General features: G+C 43.8%; 1 protein-coding gene across 2 annotated transcripts in view; it reads right to left on the reverse strand.

The window, feature by feature from the left end:
* CRYL1 (crystallin lambda 1) overlaps positions 1–14,115 on the reverse strand; it is a 77,269-nt gene extending 63,154 nt beyond the window's left edge. The window contains exons 1-2 of one of the 2 annotated variants that reach the window (XM_077809209.1): positions 13,967–14,115; positions 11,171–11,278 (exon numbers count right to left, since the gene is read on the reverse strand). In XM_077809209.1, coding sequence (XP_077665335.1) covers positions 11,171–11,278; positions 13,967–14,007 — 149 coding nt within the window. In that variant the 5' untranslated portion in view covers positions 14,008–14,115. Of the gene's footprint in view, positions 1–11,170; positions 11,279–13,966 lie in introns of those variants that run through there. The other variant, XM_077809216.1, reaches the window with a different exon arrangement.
* Between the last annotated feature and the right edge of the window lie 6,585 nt (positions 14,116–20,700).

Consider the following 20,700-nt stretch of genomic DNA (forward strand, 5'->3'; position numbering starts at 1 on the left):
AGGTAAGGAACAAAATACCTCCTGTTCAAACGAAATGTGTTACAAAGGATTAAGAAATGTGATCTAGTTTTCTGTACTTTTCCACAAGCATTTAGTATTGTCAACTACTCTCAGAGAGGCAAGAATATTTTGGCGTTGCAAAGTGCACTGGTATTATCACTCCTGGAATTCTGTTGCTGATTATTAATATTCACATTACCAATCTATGTCAGATGGGGTCCATTTTGAGGTACTGTATGTAACAACATATCCTATTAATTAATAACTGTTTCAACAACCCTCTCTCCCCACCTTCCCTCATAGTCTTGTCACTACAGTTCAGTCCACACCTGCCCCTCTTACTCTTGTCTCCCCTACCCTGTCCCACAAACATCCCTTCCCTTCAACTTTCTCTCTCTCTTTGCTTCTCTTTCTGTTTAGCTTATCCCCTCCTAAATAAACCCACCCCCCCAAAAAACTGTGGAACTAACACAACTTTGCAGCCATCACATTGTACACTCTGCTTGTGTGTTACACCCCTTCCCCCGACGCTGCGTCCATCTTGTCTATTTAGATTGTAAGCTCTTCAGGGCAGGGACCATCACCTACTCTGTATAGTGCCTAGCACAATGGGGCCACATTCTTGGTTGGTCCTTAGGCAGTACCATAATAAACAAAATTATAATGAGATACACTGACAAGTTACTGGCTTTACTGATTATTCATTTGGCACCCTCCCTGATTTTTAGAAACTTGAAAAATATTATTCCTAGCAATGCTGTCCCTTCCCATTTTTTCCCTCTGAAAGCTCTTGAAATGATTACATCTGTACGGCATACTTCTTGAGATTTGTTAGTTAGCTATTGCTTCTGATCAAGTGAGCAAGAGACGAAACAAAATATTGCTGGTTTTGGAGAAGGGCAGTGAAGGGGTTATATTATGATAAAAGGGAAGGCTACCCTGATAATGGTTTCTGTCACAGGAGCCACCACCATACCCCTCATCAGAGCACTCTGTGGATGGAACCCTCCACAGAATTTCCCAGGGTGAGCCGCCAGCATCCTGCATGAAGAAAAGAGCAACAGAAGCAATCTTCAGCAGCATTAGGGGCAAGGACTAGACAAGCCCAAACAAGGAGCCAGTAGCTACAGCAGTCTGCCTTCCTCCTTCCCGCAGCACCAGAGGGCAGCACATTTACACAGACAAAAGCCAATTCAGTCAGCATTTCTGGATTCTGTGAGCTGTTTTGGGAGACTGACGGCTTGAGTGAGAGGTGTGAGACAGTTGTGTAGGGTTGAAGGGGCATGTGGAGATAACTGGAAAGAGGGGTAGGTAAGGACAAGCCCCAGTGGCAACTTCACAGTCCCAGACAGTAGTGACATACGAGCTTACATTCCAAAACTGACCAATGAACTTTCTGCCCTCTTCTGTCCAGTGGCTGTAAGAACCCACCCTAGACCCCTGGACTGCAAAAGAGAGCAGGAGATTCCTGACACAGGCATCCAAATGTGTGTGCGCTGGGAGAGAGGAGTTAAGATGTTATGTAAAGGAAGAGGGCCCATTGTTCAAGGGAGTTGTGTGGATAGCTGTTTTTAAAAGAAAGAGAAACAAATAATGCTAGGATAAGCAGCAACTGGAGTGGGAAAAATATACATATACACAGTGAGACCAGGGACCCTGCCCGGAGATCACATTTTAAAGTATACAAGACAGTACAAAACAATGCTGAACTATAAGTAGGGTATGTTTTTTACAACCAGGATACTTCTCAGAACAAGCGAATTTTCAGATGTTTTTTGAAGGAAGAATTTCTTTACACTATTCTTTCGTAAAAAAAAATAAATAAAAAAATTAAGTATAGGCAATGTGGCATTGAGACATGGCAAGATCACAACCCAGAAGCTGGTCTTTCCTCTGTCTATTCCTTCCTGCTGTGACTCAGATTGCAGAGGTGTGCAGATGGATGGTTGGCTTAAACAGCAGTGGCAATAAGGCACTGAATTCAAGCTGTGAGGTTGGGATACGTAGAGCTCATGAAGTCTTGTTCTGTAATAGCATATTGTGGGATTCTATGTGATAGAATATCCTGTAGCTGTGGGGAGGAAGGGAGATGGAGGGACTATCCTAACTTGTCCTATAGATTCAGGCCCTACAGAAAGCAGAAGTCCATGGCCTAGTGATAGTGGGCACCCTGCCACTGTATCTGAGGGTAGTGGATGGCTAGGGAGTCTGTTGGTTTAAGCAAGGTTACACACACACACACACACACACACACACACACACATATATACCCCGCAAGATTTTGCTATATCTGGTAAACCAAAAAGGTAGGTGCAGATTATATTAAGAAAGAAAACACATAGAAAAATACTTATGAATTCATATATGTAACAAAAGAAACTAAGGCCAGAATTTTTAACGGTAGGTGCCTAAAGCTAGGCTCCTAGTAAAAGTGTATTGATTTTCAAAGATGGTTAGCTCCTGTATCTCCCACTAACTTCAATAAGATTTATGGGTGTTCAGCACTACTGAAAATCAGGCTATTTATTTAGGTACTTAAATATTGCTTCAGGAACCTAACTTTAGGTTTAAAGCTTCTGGTCTTCATTTCTTTCATACAGTGATTAGTGGAGCTCTCCCTTACTGATTGGGCAGCCACCACAAGCCCCAGGAAGAGCCAAAATTAAACACGTTGCTGGTGCTATGGCTAGGTATTTCCAGATTCTAATACTTAGGTCATTTTTTACTGTAGTGTTCTAAATTCCTAACTCAAATGCTTAGTTTTTCTTTTGGCGTGTACACTAAATGCATGAGCAAAGAAACAACTTTCAGATAAGCTTACTCAGGACCACTTCAAAAAGTGACAAACTTCTCAGACTATCTCAGAAATATCTCTATTTATTTGGTGAATATGAGGGAGAAATGGGGGGACAAAAAAGAACTTTTATAAAGATATATACACGGTATTTGTTGCCACTTATTTTGCCAATAACTTCCATTGATATAGTTAGGAGAGGAAAGATTACTGTCCAATGTTTTACCACTCAAGATTCTATAAGAGTCTTTATGAATTTCAGCTTTGGAATTCTTTTTAAAAAGTTAATTAATAGGATATACAGTGTTTTATTTATATAGAAAAATGTTACTCAGTCTTGCTTCTGTATCTCTAAGTGTTAGCTGTGGTGCAATTTTGTAAGTGGCATCCTTAAAAATACATACAGTAATATATGGGTAAAAGCCATCCACACACAGCTACAATCGGAATACGTTAGTTTCTGCAAGGAGAGAAACTGACCACAAAACTAACACAAGTTCCTTTTTCCCCCTCTTTTTACCGATAATTCACTTTTTCCCTTACATTATTTTTCCTTATAAGTTAAATGTTGATGTAAAACAAAAATTACTCCATAAAACATGAATCAGTGACCTAAGGGAAAATACTTGTCATCCTTTTCAGACGTTTCTTATCTCAGTTGCATAGTTAAGCAGTGCACGGTGGGATGAAACACTTTTAATGTGTAAACATTTCATAGAACAGAATATGAAGCCACATTCATACAAAGTCTTTCTGGAATCTGACTTCCCATTACTTTATATAGCTTCCTTCTTACCTTTGCATAAGCAAATTCAATATACATGAGTTCTGTGTTTAGTCTCAGAAATAGGGTACTACTTGGTTTTCTGACCCACTAACTTTCAACTTTAACATGCTGTTCTCAAAGAACTCTGTATTCATAAACCAAAGGGACTGCTACTTGCAAGAAAGGAGTTTAATGAATTGCAAAAAGGTTATAGTATACACTTTACACAGCAGGTTGCACCATTACTGAACAGAGACCATGAGAATTTAGCAATTGTAGAATTCTTCATTAACTTGCCCATTCAACTGAGCGATTCTAGGCTGTTCCAATATAGTGAATTCTTGTTAAGAATGCTACTAGTGTTAATTCTAGCTGGGTGTATGTCACTTTTACAGCAGGACCTTCCCCTTTTCCTCCTATTTCCTCTGTGTCAGGACTCTAACTGCTATGTGCCTGATAACGATTAGGGAGGCAGGAAATCTGTCTCACTTAGTATTATGCCTTATACATTCCTGTTTCCTTACCTGGTGTGCTGTATGTATGCTCCCTGCTAAAACACCTCCATATTTTCAATCTTGCCAGAGTGGGCCCAAATTTCATTATTTGTTATTTCCTAGCATATAACTACTCTATCAGTCAACACACCTGCCACAAAGCATGCTTTTAATTTTCAATACTGACATTATTATTGAGGCAGCTTTATTGATATTCTAATTCCATCTGGATCTCCTCTCCAGTCACAGAGCTATGTATGACGGAAATAATTTAGTCTGTTTTGCAGATGCATTATCCATTAATATCCATTGTGTAAAACTTGCATAAAATCTGAAACACTTGCTTCAAATATGGTTTGCAAACCATTACTCTGGGTTTTCCTTTTATAAACAAGGTTTACATCCTAAAAAGTGATGAATAATACCCAAGTTTTATTCCATTTCTTTGCACAAGTAATCTGGCTTCTGCAGTCATTTATTATTTTTAAACACATTTTCTCTTGGTAAAAAGGGTGATCTACATTTTTTCTTCTTGGTATACTCAAATTTCTCATGGTTTCAAATAATTGCATACAATAAATTCAGGGTATGTGAACCATAAAACAGTAGATATTTGATACAAAAGCTAATTATAGTGGAACAAAATTCCCTTTTTTCAGTTTTAAAGGTGTGTAACATGATAGATATGCTGACATCTTGCCCAATCTTCTTTTAGAGGAGTTAAAAATAAGGAAAACCAATAACACCAAATTCACAAAGGAGTAGCTGTCAACTTGTTTTGTAGGGGACACAGTACATGCATTCAAGAACAACATGTAAAACCATCATTTTACTCAGCTTCCACTGCAATTAAACATTTCAGCTCCTGTAGCAGAACCCAGCATCACGGCAGTGGTTCAGAGTGAATTATAGCAGTCTGCAATAAAGTCAGAGTGTTAAAAGTTTTTATGTTAATGTGAATTTTAACTATCAATATAATTTTTATCATCAGCTAATGTAATTGCACAATCTGTTCTTACTCATATAAATATTGAATGAGTTTCAGAAAATCATTCAGCAATCTACTTCTACTAAAATATGCTGTGTCACTGAGGGCATGGCTACACTTGCAAATGTAGAGCACTGTGAGTTAAACCCGCCTTCGTAGAGCGCAGTAGGGAAAGCGCTGCAGTCTGTCCACGCTGTCAAGCGCATTGGTGTGGCCACATTTGTGGCAGCAGCATTGGGAACAGTGCATTATGGGCAGCTATCCCACAGAGCACCTCTTCCCATTCTGGCGCTGTGGCTTGTGGGAAGGGGGTGGGGTCCTGTCCCAACGCCCCGTGATGCACTGGTTCGCATCCCAGCATTCCCTTTGCTTCCATCCACATTTGGCACCATCTTTCAACATTTTTTGTACTGCGCACTCTGTCTTCCCTTTCGGTCTGCGGGCATGGAGCCCGAACTGCTGAGGAGTATGCTGACGAGTCTCGCTAGCATATTACATTTGGCAGTCGAGTTATTCCTTATGATCCAAAGTGACAGTGAGGGCTCCGAAGATATCGACTCGAGTAACGCATATGACACGAGTTTGCTTGTGGCATTCATGGACATGCTCACCACCGTGGAATGCCACTTTTGGCCTCGGGAAACAAGCTCTGAGTGGTGGGAACACATCGTCATGCAAGTCTGGGATGACGAGCAGTGGCTGCAGAACTTTCGGATGAGAAAAGCCACTTTCACGGGACTGTGTGAGGAGCTCACCCCCACCCTGCGGCACAAGGACACGAGATTGAGAACTGCCCTGATGGTGGAGAAGCGGGTGACTATTGCAATCTGGAAGCTGGCAACTCCAGACAGCTACCGATCGGTCGCTAACCAGTTTGGAGTGGGGAAGTCGACCATTGGAATCGTGCTGATGCAAGTTTGCAGGGCCATTAATCGCATCCTGCTCAGAAGAACCGTGACTCTGGGTAAAGTGCATGACATTGTGGCTGGCCTTGCACAAATGGGTTTCCCTAACTGCGGAGGGGCGACAGATGGGATGCATATTCCAATTCTGGCACCAGACCACCTAGCCTCCGAGTACGTTAATCGGAAGGGGTATTTCTCGATGGTTCTCCAGGCACTTGTGGATCACCGTGGGCATTTCATTGACATTAATACAGGCTGTCCTGGAAAGATGCATGACGCATGCATCTTTCGGAACACTGGCCTGTTCAGGAAGCTGCAAGCTGGGACTTTTTTCCCAGACCAGAAGATCACCTTAGGGGAAGTCGAAATGCCCATTGTGATCCTTGGAGACCCCACTTACCCTTTAATGCCGTGGCTCATGAAACCCTACACAGGGAGCCTTGACAGCAGCAAGGAGAGGTTCAACAACAGGCTGAGCCGGTGCAGAATGACTGTGGAGTGTGCTTTTGGCCATTTAAAGGGCCGCTGGCACTCTCTGTATGGGAAGCTGGACCTGGCCGATGACAGCATCCCCGCGGTTAAATCCACGTGCTGTACCCTCCATAACATTTGTGAAGGGAAGGGTGAAAGATTCACTCAGACATGGAACTCGGAGGTTCAACACCTGGAGGCTGAATTTGAACAGCCAGAGAGCAGGGCTATTAGAGGGGCCCAGCGCGGGGCTGCAAGGATTAGGGATGCCTTGAGGGAGCAATTTGAGGCTGAGTGCCACCAGTAATGTCTGGTGCCCTGCACGGGAGTGAAGTGCAATTGTTCCAATGTTAGTAGGAATCGGTGTTTGCTACGCTAACTTGCAGTGCCTGTTTCTTTCCTGGGCTACGGTATCTTTTACTTTATGCAATAATAAAGAATGTTTTCAAAGCCAAAAAATCCATTTATTGAAAAGAGACACAACTACTTGGGTAACAGAAAGGCCAAGGGGGTGGGGAACAGTACAATCACAGATTTGCGTATGTCCTGTCTGGAGAGCTGTGCAATGAGTGCTGCACTTCAGGATGGCTATACTGCATGGTAATGGGGGTTGAGTACAGCGGGTAAGGGTCGTAGTTTTCAAGGCTGGGTGGTGAAGCTACAGGTGTTGGAGGCAGCTGGTGGCAGTAAGAACCCAGATGTTGGGGAAAGTGTGTTGGAGGTGACATGGGGGCACAAGGGAAAGAGTTTCGGGACAAGGGCTGCAAGGGCGGGCGGGCGCGGTAGTGCTCCGCCTACATTGCTACAAGCGCCTGTATTGAGTCCGCTTGGCACTCCATGATGCTTAGCAGCCGCTCCATGCTTTGGTGCCGGTGATCCGCATTCTGCTGGCGGACCCTCCTTTCACTCTTCCGCCACTCCTGCACTTTTTGATTTTCATTACTTGAATGCTGCATTACTTCATGCAACACGTCTTCCTTGCTTCTACATGGCCTCTTTCTGATTCTTTGGAGTCTTTCAGACGGTGATAACATGGATGGCTGAGATCTGAAGGTTGCATCTGTAAAGGCAAAATGCAACACTTAACAGAGGCAGCATTGTTCACAACAGACAGAGCAATGATTCCCCCGTACTTAAGGGCAAGCGCAGTCTACACAACATCATAATTTGCCCATCCCAAAACGAGTGCACATAACCCATGGGAGCCCCTAAATGGTAAGTAAGCACAGGGTCAAGCGTGACTGATTGTTTCACGGCTGTACTGTCCTCTGGGTTTCTGTGTCTTAGGGAGAGCCAACAGCGGCAGGGGGCCCCTACACTGAACACTGTCCCCACATTTTCCACAGGAGTTCGTCCTGAAAGATATCTTGCTGCTGAGGGGTACCTGGGAAGCAAGGGAGGGTCTTCTACTGCAATGCAGCTTCCGTCCTGGCCCATATGCAGCTTGCCTGTGTGCAGCAATGGTCCCCCCGCCCCTCACGGCACAGTGGTGCGGACAAGTTAGACTGACTGGGACAAGGACCACAGTGGCTCTCCCGAGAAACCTGCGCAAGCGCATTGCCCAAGTTCTGGATGAGACCTTTGAAGAGATCACTGAGGACGATTACCGCGATGTGAGAGCGCAAATCAACGCCTTATTACGCATCTAGGCATGCATGCAGCCCTAACTCTCCTAGCCCCAAGACCCCGCACCAAATAACTTCCTTCCCAAACTAAAAGCCACTTACCAGGAACCTCTTCCGGTATTTGTCCTTCGCCAAGCACCGGCCGCCGCGACTGGCTACCTTCCTCCTGGCTTGAGAACAGCTCCTGGCTGTATGCATCTAGGGATTCCGGGGTGTCTTCCTCCGCCTCAGCACCCTCGCGCCTACTTTGCTCCTCCTCCTCCTCCTGCCGCCCTGTTGCACTGGGCTCTGAAGTGTCCATGGCGGTCCCTGGAGTGTAGGTGGGGTCACTCCAGGTATCACATCCAGCTCTTTGTAGAAATGGCAGGTCGTGGGGGCAGCACTGGAGCGGCGGTTTGCCTCACGGGCTTTGTGGTAGGCATTCCAAAGCTCCTTCACTTTAATTCTGCACTGCACTGCACTGCGTCCCGGTCATGGCCCCTTTCCATCATGTCCCTTGATATCTGCCCGAAGGTATTGTAATTCCTACAGCTGGAGCGCACCTGAGACTGGACAGCTTCCTCCCCCTAGACACTGATGAGGGCCAGCAACTCACCATTGCTCCATACTGGGGCTCGCCTGGCACGTGGAGGCATGGTCACGTGGAAAGATTTGCTGATAGCACTCCACGCCTGGCTGAGCAAACAGGAAGGGATTTTTCAGAATTCCCAGAGAATTTAAAAGGTGGGGCTGACGGTTGGTCACCTGAGGGCAGGGCAGTAGAGTTCAAAGTGATGACCAGAGTGGCTAGCACAGGCATTGCGGGACACTTTTGGAGGCCGATCAGAGCACACTACAGGACCAGGGCGTCCACACTGGCGCCCCAGCACTCCAGCAGGGGTGCAACAAATGTTATTCCACTAGCCAAGGTGGAGTACCAGCAGCGCTGTAGCCAGAGAGTCAGAGCGTGCTACGTGCCTTGCCAGTGTGGACAGGTAGCGAGCTAGTGCACCCGGGGCTCCTTTATTGCACTGTAATTTGCAAGTGTAGCCAAGGCCTTAGTTTCACCGATTAATTATATTGTGTTAAGGAAGAATTAAGTCTCTTGACATGTATTGCTTTTTACTACAGAGTGCCTTAAGAGTTATGCATGAAGGAAGAGACTATGTGGAAACATCCAACTAGTCTATCTCCTTTTATGCTCTTTTTTCTGTGCTCAAAGTGCTTGGGTGAAATCCTGACCCCATTAAAGTCCATGGGAGTTTTGCCAGCATTTCACACATAACCTTTTCTTAGGATATGTCTACACTCAAAACACTGCAACTGCACCACTGTAACACTTCGGTGTAGACACCTACTACAGGTTTCAGAGTAGCAGCCATGTTAGTCTGTATTCGCAAAAAGAAAAGGAGTACTTGTGGCACCTTAGAGACTAACAAATTTATTTGAGCATAAGCTTTTGTGAGCTACAGCTCACTTCATTGGATGCATTCCTGTGGCACCTTAGAGACTAACAAATTTAGTCTGTAAGGTGCCACAGTAAGTTAGTCTCTAAGGTGCCACAGGAGGTTAGTCTCTAAGGTGCCACAGGAATGCATCAGATGAAGTGAGCTGTAGCTCACGAAAGCTTATGCTCAAATAAATTTGTTGGTCTCTAAGGTGCCCCAAGTACTCCTTTTCTTTTTGCGGACACCTACTACAGTAACAGAAGGGGTTCTCCCGTCACTGCAGTTAATCCACCTCCCCAAGAGGCAGTAGCTAAGCTGACAAGAATTTTTCTGTCGACCTAGAACTGTCTACAGCTACATCTCTCGGGGTGTGAATTTTTCACACCCTGAGAGATGTAGCTATACCGATGGAAGTTTTCAGTGTAGTCCAGCCTTTACTTTCCTGTAGATACTCTAACTCCCTCACAGCCACCACTGATTTCTCTAATTCAGAAAGGCACAACTTGTGATATTGTGGTATAAAGGTATTTATATTGGGTTATGGTGTCACCAGAACGTATGAAGTTATTTCATGTCACAACAAACATCACAAAGCAACAACAAAATGTCATACCTACAGTAAGTGGAGGACTCATCTCCCATCATGTTGCCCAATTTCCTAGTTTAGGGCTAGACAATGCATTTTAGCACAGCCCTGAGTAAAACAGTGGGTAGCTGGACTGCACCACAAAGAACCACAGAAGACGTGCTTTTCTGCCCACCCTAGTTCACTGGTGTGTAATCTGCGACAACCCTTTTTGGTTCATATTTCTCTCCCCACACAGTCAGCTGGCTCTGCCGCCCCATGTTCCACCCACCAGAACCATGGCTCAGCCTACACGTCACCTCTCCCACTTGCTTCCTTGGGATGTAATATCTGGCTCTCAGCCTCTGTGCTCCCCCCAGCACTTGGAGGTAAGATCCACGTAGCTCTAACTTGGCAGACAAATTGGAGAAGAAGGGAGAAAAGCTTTACTCCCCCCCTCCCCCTCCCTGCATGATCATATAAGGGCTAGATTGTCACTAGCCCTAAGATGGCTCACAGTTCTTTATAACACTTCCCCATTTTAATTAACAATAACTGAGTCATCAGTAAAACTTGCTACCTCACTAGTCACCCTTTCTGCCAGGTTGTTAATAGATACAGAATCCAGTAGTGATCACTGAGGAACACAACCATTGATATCCTTCCATGTTGGAAACTATTTAGACTCTGCTTCCTTTTCATTCAAAAGCCTCTATGTGCATATATTTTCAGCTTACAATTGTACAGTGGTACCCAATTCTCTCTTGTATTCCATTCCTGAATTATGAAATCACCAAGTTTAGAATTGGTGGGTGACTAAACCCTAAGATCCTGTAGGCCGAAGTCTTCAAAAATAGGAGATTAAGCTCCATATCCATCTTTAGGCCCCTACAGGTAGTAATTTTTAAAGACCCTAAATGACTTAAGAGCACAATCCGACTGAATTCAATGGTACTTGTGTTCCTAAGTCACTTAGGCACTTTTGAAAATTACCACCCGACAAGCTAACTTTAGGCTCCTTTTTTAAGAAAAGGGATTGTGGTCAGAATATTTTCATAATTGTAAATGCTAGACCTGAATAGAGATTTATGTTGCAGTGCCAGTTTATCTCAGTCAAAAAAATCAGGTGACCTACCTAATGTATTCCAGAGCAGTTGTTATCTGCTGTTGCACAACATCATAAAGTTTCACTCTGAAGCCTCCACCAGCAAACACCATAGCCCAGCTGCGACCAATGAGTCCGCTGAAGAGGAAATAAATAAAAATGTTTATGCTGTAACTACATGGTTCACTTCGACACCATCAAAAGGATTGGCACTCAATTGATTTAAATGAGTATTGACTTTTCCTACCTAAGAAAAATGTGCACTGAATGCAGTAGACTGCAATATGGCCTCTATCTGTCTGAACACCAATATAATAATTTATATGACTAATCATAAAGGATTTTGGAGGGGCAGGTAGCAAGGAAACTAGAGAAGAGGACGTAATAGTGAAAGGCTGCAAGAGGGAAGGACAAAGAGGGGGGCACAAATAATTTGTGGGTTTGTTTTTTATTTAAACTGTTAAAATAAGCTCTCAATGATATGACAAGTCACTGAAAACATAGTACTCTGTTCTGAGCTACACCTCCTGGACAGTGCAGTTCAGGAGGTACAGCAGGGGATGAGAAGAGGGGCAAATATGGCTTTAAGGCATCTTTGTGTCCTCTGAATTCTGGACACACCCCAAAGCTTGAGTTAGACCAGCCTAAGAACTCCCATGCTGAGGTGTGCCACCATGCTGTAGCCTGTGCAGAAGAGCTCAGTCAACAGCCTTTGGAGAGGTCATGTCACAGCTTGCAACATGGTACAAACGAGTGAAGAGCAGCACAACAATAGTTCATATTTCTATAGCATCTACTCTCCCAGGATCTCAAAGCAATTCACAAATGTTAATAAATTAAGCTTCACAATATCCATTATCCTCAAATAGGGACACTAAGGTACAGAGTGGTTAAATGACTTGACTATCGTCACACAGCAAATCTGTAACAAAGCCAAGAATAGAAACCAGATCTTCTTACTTCCATTCATGTGTTTTTTAACTATTACACCATGTTTCCTCTTGTTGCTGAGAGGAACTGCTCTTGTATTTTCCTTTGAACTGCATGAGTGCCACAGACTTGGAAAGTTTCTCTCTACAAGGCCATGTGACCAACAGTGAAGAAGGACATGGGTAATGAAAGAGAGAACCAGCAATAGGCCAGGGAGCAACGGAAAGGCAGAAGAGAAAAGAAAACCGGAAAAGTCTTGCTCCAGCCTTCAGTTAAAAACAAAACAGGAAGCTTTTCAAGGAGACAGAAGGAAACAATGGAAATAATTGGAACAAAAACAGAATTTAACTTCACATTAAATGTCGCTGAGCTGGCGCAAAGCTATTCTCTCCTCTTTCTCTGAAAAAAGAAACAGGATTCCATTAAAAAAAAAAAAACCCAGTTCTCATCAACTTCTAAGCAGTTTACTGAATCCATGCAGATATGGGATTAAAACTTGTTAGCCACTGTGGCATCCTTATATTGTGGTTATCACTGAAGTATTTGTCAAGTGCTTCTTAAATTATTATAAGCTTTTTATTATTTTGCACCTTCAATATTAAGGAGAAATCCATATATTGTGGTGTCTTGATCCCAAGAAAGAAGTCAAGTTTTAGCATGCTTTTTAAAATCTCCGTTCTATACTTTGACTAACACACTCAGAGAGCACAGCACTTGTAAGATGTCAAAACAACACTGGTGCAAGAGGGACCCAGGACTTAGTTTCAGGTAGCTATAGTGTGCCCACCTCTCACAACATTCCCACACTTTGTCTAGGTTAGGTCATGTCGTATGGTGGCATTACACATCATGTACAGACAGGACAAGCCTTCTGACCCTCAGCATACCAATGGCAAATGACGGGTAACTAAGTGTGACCCCTAGCTATTAGTCTAGTCACTGTCATGTGACAGCATGAAGACACATGCCTGAAAATATAGGTCACACCTCAAATGGTCTCTCAAGGCAGGTGGCAGAGTACTTTAGCCAGTCAGTAGCAGGTGTGCATTTACAGTAGTTACTCAGAGCCATTGATAAATCTGAAGTAACTGGAAAAAACTACTTTTTAAAACTGATTAGCTTTTTTATTTAATCTCAAAAACAAATTGAAATGAGACTTGTATTAATGCCTCAGTCCCAAAATGCTACTTCTTCATGTCATGCTTCAAATAAGTATCATTGTGATATTGTATCTTATCTCTAAGCTTCTCTGCATGCTTTATGACCTTTACGTAAACCTGAACACAACTTTATTCACCCACACAGCACGCAGAAAAATACATGGAGGGTTGTGCTTCACAGTAAATGAATATGGAGAAAATGAGCACATGCTCACCAAGCTATAAAAAGGCATAACAAAAGAGACTACACTGGACTGCAGCACACAGTTTTCAGAAGGATCCAAATTTATCAGCAACAGAATGACACATGAACGTAAACCAATCACATTAGAGCAAAAGTTTTCCCGGCTGGAGAATAATTTTAAAGCTGATGCCTTTTGTACTAATTCTGAGTAATGTTCACTGTTGCACAATTTAGATAGATTATTCTCAGCTAACACCTCGCTGTGGTATCTGGCTGCTGTTACAGCAGCAAAAACTAAGGCAACAGTTTGTGCCTGCACCTATTGGCAGCACATAGACAGCATCAGGAATCGATACCAACAGCCCAAAGTCCAGGGCTGTGGTTTCACTGGCAGGGTTGAGGTGAAATGCCCACACCCTTCCCACCTCCCTGTGGCATTTGTCACCAGAGCCCCTGGTGGCTCTCAGCACCGCCGGTACCTGCTGCTCCCTCTGGCCACTGCATCTAGACTCTAGACCCTGCCTCCAAACAGGAGAGACCGCTGGAGCTTACCTGCCAATCACCACAACCTGTCCCGCCTGGGCAGGCTCCATGTCCTGGAGGGACCCCTGCCGCTGCAGGAGGGGCGCTAGAGCGGCAGGAGCGGGACGCACCACCAGAGCCGTAACCTCCTGGGGCAGCCTCCTGCTTGGGGACGCTCTCTCCCCATCCCTCACAGGATGTCACAGCCTCTCTGATTGGCTCCCTGTACACGTGTTCCGATTGGCTCTCCGAAAGGCCCCTAAGCAGCGGCTCCTATGGAGGCCCTGTGCCGAGATGTTTCGCTTTCCCGACGGGGAGAAAAAAAGAGGGGCGGGCGGGCACGACAAGCATCAACCCGTAATTACCGGGGTTAGGAGCATGATTCTCTTCCTCGCTCATTGTGAGAACGACTGGGGAGGGTGGAATTTGGAGGCAGAGAGTCTCCAGCTGGGCTATCTTTGGGGAGCCCCATTTCCCAGTCCTCACCACAAGCCCCCAAACGCCCCCATACAAAGTCCCCTAGTCTCAACTCCTTCCCCCTTGCAACTCTCCCCCCAGTACAGCTCACTCCCATCTCTCCTACCTTCCCCGCAAACTCCTCCCAAAGCTCCCCCTACAGGAATGCCCTCTCTCTCTTGCTTGCCCCCACCTTCACATCAGCTCCCCCTGGTGGTGCCTCTTCTCCCTACCCTTCCGTGAGCAGCGGGAGGGTGCACTGGAAACATCCCCTTGCCCTCCCCACCAGGCAGTGCAGTCATTGCTGAGGCCCAGGGCACCAGCATGCTGCACAGGTGGGTGATCAGCATCCTGCTGCGGAGGGGGGACATGGAATTCCAGCTATTGTCCATCAGCAAGGAAAAAGGAGCACATGGTTCTACAGTTGTTCTGCCCTGTTTGGTGTGCCTGTCATTCAGGCAATGTCCCACCCCTTCCCTCTCTACCCCACCACTGTTTTACCTACAAAGATGACAAACTCCTACCCTTTTGCCATGCCACCTATAATGTCCATGCAGTACAGGCAGGACTCGAGTGTTTAAGGTCCTTTGAAAGAGCTACACACATTAAACTGCAGGGTACTCAGTGTATTTACCCCAGAAAGAGGAATTGCTGAGCTGACCCTCTTTGTTTAAATTAAAAGTTCCCAACAATGAAATTGGCAGGTCTTTTCCTAACACAGAGTCTGGACAGAAAGAAGTACTATAATTTGTCAGACCACGGTTGTCCTCATTTCCAAATGAACTATTTGCCTTAAGCCTAACCAGTGATGTGCCTTGATAGCAGCTCCATACTGAGGTTGAAACCTTCAAAATCCATTCTGTGCATTTGTATGGCAAGAGAGGTTTATTATTTTAAAACAGTAAGTTTCCATTAGAACTAAGAAAAAATAATGGAAATATTTCTGTTGATCTGGTTTTGTAAAAACTTATTTCTTTAAAAAACAAAATGTTGTGCCACATTTGACTTGATAATATTCATTTAATGCCTTCAATTGGTTTACAATATCCTCTGTTCCTATTGTAGTGCTGCGTCTCCTATTATTGTGCACTAATCGAATGGATTCGCCTCATGTCTAAGCATTCTCTCTTGTAATCTTACGCTGGATTTCCCTGAAAACAAAAAATAAAAAGGTTAATATTTTAAATTCATAGATTAGAATGACAGGAGGGACCACTGTGATCACTGAGCATGGTCTTCTGAATAACACAGACCTTAGGACTTACCTCAATTAATTTTTGTTTGAACTGGAGCCTCTTTTTTTAGAAAAAATATCCAATCTTGATTTTAACAGTGCCGATGATGGAGAATCCACAGCAATTAACAATTTGCATCTCATTTCTAATCTGAATTTGTCTAGCTTCAGCTTCTTGCCATTGGATCATATCATACCTTTGCCTGCTAAATTGAAGAGCCTATTATCAAATATTTGTTCCCCATGTGTGTACTTATAGACTGTGATCACATCACCCTTAACCTTCTTTTGTCACACCTGCTCTTAAAAGGTATAGCATTGTGGTATTAGCATTACAGTAATGGTTGAAAAGACACTTCCATTCTAAGCACCTATTTTCAGGAGCTTATACGTTTCAGAAAAATTTGGGTTAAAAATTATTATACTCAGACCAAATGTGAATGTTTGTTATTTTCTTGGTAGAGTCTGGTGAACCTCTGTTGGGATAATTCACAAATGGCCTAGCATTTTAAAGGTATTTTTCACATATTCTTTTTAATTCTCCAATAAATTAATTTAAAATGTCATTTTCTAAATGTTCTAAATGCTCCATCTGGGGGTGCAGTCCCTGGGGTGGGGCCGGAGATGAGGAGTTTGGGGTGCAGGTGGAGGCTCTGGGCTTGGGCCGAGGTGTTCAGAGTGCAGGAGGGGGCTCAGAGCTCGGGCAGGGGAGTTGGGGCATGGGAGGGGGTTGGGGGTGCAGGCTCCGGGTGGCGCTTGCCTCAGGCAGCTCCCAGGAATCTGCCAGCATTTCCCTCTGTCTCCTAGGCGGAGGCCTGGCCAGGCAACTCTGCGGCTGCCCCTGCCTGCAGGCACTGCCCCTGCAGCTCCCCTTGGCCGTGGTTCCCGGCCAATAGGTACTGCGGAGACAGTGCTCGGGGTGGGGAGCAGCATGCAGGGCCCCCGTTGCCACCCCTAAGCCTAGGAACCAGAGAGAGATGCCTGCAGCTTTCTGGGAGCCATGGAGTTGATTGGCACCTTGCCTGCTCCGCTGTGGGCGGCCAACTAGCCTTTTGACGGCACGGTCAGCAGTGCGGACCGGAGCTACCAGAGTCCCTTTTCAACTGGGCATTCTGGTCGAAAACCACATGCCTTGCAATCCTATACTGGAGCCTGACCCCATTAGCCATTACCCAGGCAGAACTTCCACATAAGACAATAATAGATTCTTCTGTGTAAGAACAAGACAACAGGCATATTCCCTGCTGTCACTGATGCTCAGACAGTCTAATGCTTCCACGTGGTCAATGAATAGATGGATGGGCAAGAACAGGAAAAAGAAGAACAATGAAAAGATTAGAAAAGGAAAAGGGGAGTACATGGGAAGTGAGATTTCCAAGGTCAAAATGACAGGAGAGAGGGTGGGATAAGGAAAGAAGAGTTCCCTTGTCTGTCACAGCATAAATATTTGCAGATCCGTTAATTTGAGTAGATGGCTGGTGACTCTTCTCTTTCCTGATGTAAGCAGAGTCAGGATGAGCTATACCCTGACATCTGGTGGCGAGTTGTGGAAAAGAACTTCAGGGGCTGATCTCATTTGTTTAGGCACACCCACCCCACCTAGATGGTCACTCTGGCTGCTGTAGGAACCCCAGTTTCTCTGTTATTGGGGCAGAAAGAATAAACTGTTATTAGCCTGATTATGTGAATCAAGGACAGTGGAACTGTACTTGGCCTTTTGTTATGATGGAGGGACTCGCCATCAACTAAGCAGCACTCGCTAGGCAAGGGTCATGGGTTCCAAAATCCAGTGAATTGAGAGAGGTTAGAGATAGGTATTAAATGTCTTATGGTATGTCCCCTTGTGAGGGCCCTAAATTCTAATTGCACTGTCTCCTCTCTCCACTGTGGAATATCAGAGCTAATTTTGATTCTATTAGGAGTCTAGTTACAAGCTGTGAGCTGAATTCACCAGTACTGAGGCTCCCCTACTACAAGCTGAAATTACTAAAGAGTTAAAATTACTAAAAGGTGAAATCAGTGAGTGCTGTGTTAGGTGGCGCGGGGCCTGAAGATATACTGCAGGGTGGCTTATGGGATGGCTGGCGGAGCAGTCGGCTTGGGACCACGTAAGGTGCCCCTTAACCCCTGCCTTTCCACCCAGGCTGGGAGGTTAAACTCTGCAGATAAACTTTCGAACTCTGGGGCTGCATTGACCAGGGACAGAGGCTTTTGGGTTGCTGGACTTTTGGGTTGCTGGACTCAAGAACCAAAGGGAAAGGACATGGCCCAATTTGCTTGGGGTGGGTTTTTGCTCATGGGTTGTGTTATGAATCCTGTTGGTGGTGTTTCCCAAACATAATGCCACATTGTTTCTCTCTGTTATCAAAAGGCTTTTGCTACACTGAGACTCTGTGCTTGCGAGAGGGGAAGTATTGCCTCTTAGAGGTGCCCAGGGATAGTGGTATACGTTTGTCCCAGGTCACTGGGTGGGGGCTCAAGACAGTTTTGCATTGTGTTATTGGAATGGAACCCCTAGATACTGAACCCGGCCCTTGTTGCTGCCAACTCTGATGGGCAGAAGGGTTACACTGTGATCCCTGTGGAAAGATCAAAAACCTTAAGCCTATTTAGCAGAGATGTGATGAAAGATTCTGGGCTTAATTAGAAAAAGAAAGAGTTTATCTTGACATATGAGATGTCCAAGTGGAGCAAACATGCACTCACCAAACGGGGCATTCTTTTCTTCTCTCAATGCAGAGATTCTTTCTTCTTAGTCTAGAAGCAGTAGGAGAAGCCTTTCACAGTTTCATTGACAGCAGCAAAGATGACCACTCCATTATTTTTTGGAATGTGTTCTCTGTTAAACATGCTCCACTTCTATACCATATAAGGGCAAAAAACCTGATATTGGCTGAAGACAGTAGGCAGGATCTTACTGTAGGGGGAGGAGCTAGGGATCTATAAGAGTAGCTCGGTGAAGCAAAGCAGGGCAGAGCAAATTATTATTTTAAAAAGACTGAAATGGATATATGCAGGAAAGTAAATGTTTGTTTTCTCCCAGGAAAGCAAGGAATCATGTATCTCTGATATACAAAGTGTTTCTTGAGTTAGGAAAAATTTACCAAACCCACTGGAGTGGAATGAAAACAGAGGCATAGTTCACCTCTGTTAAATATTAAACGCATTACTTGGTCACTAAAGCAATTGGAAACAGCATGTTTCAGTTGAAACAAACTAAGGTACGTTGCTAGTTACAATACTAAAAGCTCAGACAAAACTGATCATGCTGAAAAATGAAAAGTTAATTAAAATGCTTTTGTTTTAGTAACATTTATCCATATTTTATAAAGTTAAATGTAGCCAGTAATGTTCAATGCAAATTATGTGATTCTAACTTATTACCAATCTTATATGTAAAAATACTATGATCCTGTAAAAAGCTGTCTACATGAGGCAAAAGAGCAAGTGTATTAGGAAGGTAGATGTTACAAAGGACATGCTATAAATGTGATTTTACAGAAAAATGTTTTAAAGATGGATTTCCTTATTAGATAACATCTGCTTTACACACAAACTACAACACAAGCACTGTTCATAATCAAGATTTTTTTCACTATATATTTTAGACTTATTTATTTTCAAATTCCATATTGGATCAGTTTATGTATTTAGGTAAAGTGAGACTACACTGAATTGCTGTTTGGAATAGAATACTATATATACACACTAGATCACCTAGGCTCATAACTATATTACTGTGATTAATTTTGCTTTTGTGCTGTATATTTTACTTTTCTAGATCAGTTTTTAAAAATATCTGCTGTTGACCATTTTTAGTGTAATATGGAAGACAAGGAAAAAATGTCATTGCAGTACTCCCTCATTAAAGGGCCCAATTCTGAAAACGTTATTGGGCCTACTGCTTACTGCTGGTACCATGAGTAGCCTTATGGACTCCAGTACTATTTTCTGACTTTTATTCTCTTAAATCAAAAAACAAAATAATATCAATACACTTTATAAATAAATCTTTTAGAAAGCCAGGCGTGCAAATACTTCCTACTATTATTTTAATTGGGCTACATTTCACATACTCACAGACCAAAAAAAGCTTTTTTAAGTTAAAGTTGCTATAATAAGTACTATGCATTGGAAGAAATAAATATCAAGAATGGTGAAAAAAATTGAGTATGGATAAAGAGTTGATGTGTATATAGATTCAAATATCCATATTGTTCATGTACTCTAACAAAAAACATATACATACAACAGGCAACATAAAACACATCTTGCAAGCTCTTTTCCCCAAGATATAGCAATCAAGAAGCTTATCAGTTAATTTATTAAATAACGTTTTAAAAGACTCATTTCAATACATTATCTGTATTGATTGTAGCTGTCTAGTAGCCAACTCCATAAGCAATAGCCTTTGCAGCATATTATATATAATAATTAATTAGGCAGATATTGCACAATGAACACCCCCCCCTCCCTTAGAACTTACAAGGTTTGCATGGACTCCCACAAATACTGGAGTGCAGCACATAAAGCATTGTGGGATAAAACAACAGTGATTACATGACCCTTGGGGTAAGTTTGTTGTCTGTAGCATGTGTGTTTGTGGGGTGCTTGCTGCTTAACTGAAATATGGTGTGGTGTGTTCGTTTGGGGGATCACGTGCCAAGCCTAGGGGACTGGTAGGCAAGGCTGAGAGCTTCTTAACAAGGCTTTGATCCCTAAGCCCGTTAGCATCCATCAACCCTTAACCAGGGGGCAGCGCTACTAAGGAAGTCTAGGGCTTTAAAAAGCCTGCTCCTAAGCAACCAGAGGAGTTAGTAAACAGGGGAGTTTTGCGAGGGGGTTTAGAAGGGGAGGGTGAGGGGGAAGCTAGATATACTTAACATTCTTTAAACTTCAGGCAATAAACACCCCCGATAAAAACAAAACAACAAAGGAAGGAGCGGCAGGAGTAAACAGAGAATGCAGGCAGAAGTCCATCAACAGAGTTGGGGCTATCTAGTTTATTTGCATTCCGTGTAGCATGTATGATTATCTGCCCTATAGACAGGTGGCGTATGTGTGCATTTGGTGC

Source organism: Eretmochelys imbricata, chromosome 1 (genome assembly GCF_965152235.1).
Source record: "Eretmochelys imbricata isolate rEreImb1 chromosome 1, rEreImb1.hap1, whole genome shotgun sequence".
NCBI lineage: Eukaryota > Metazoa > Chordata > Testudines > Cheloniidae > Eretmochelys > Eretmochelys imbricata.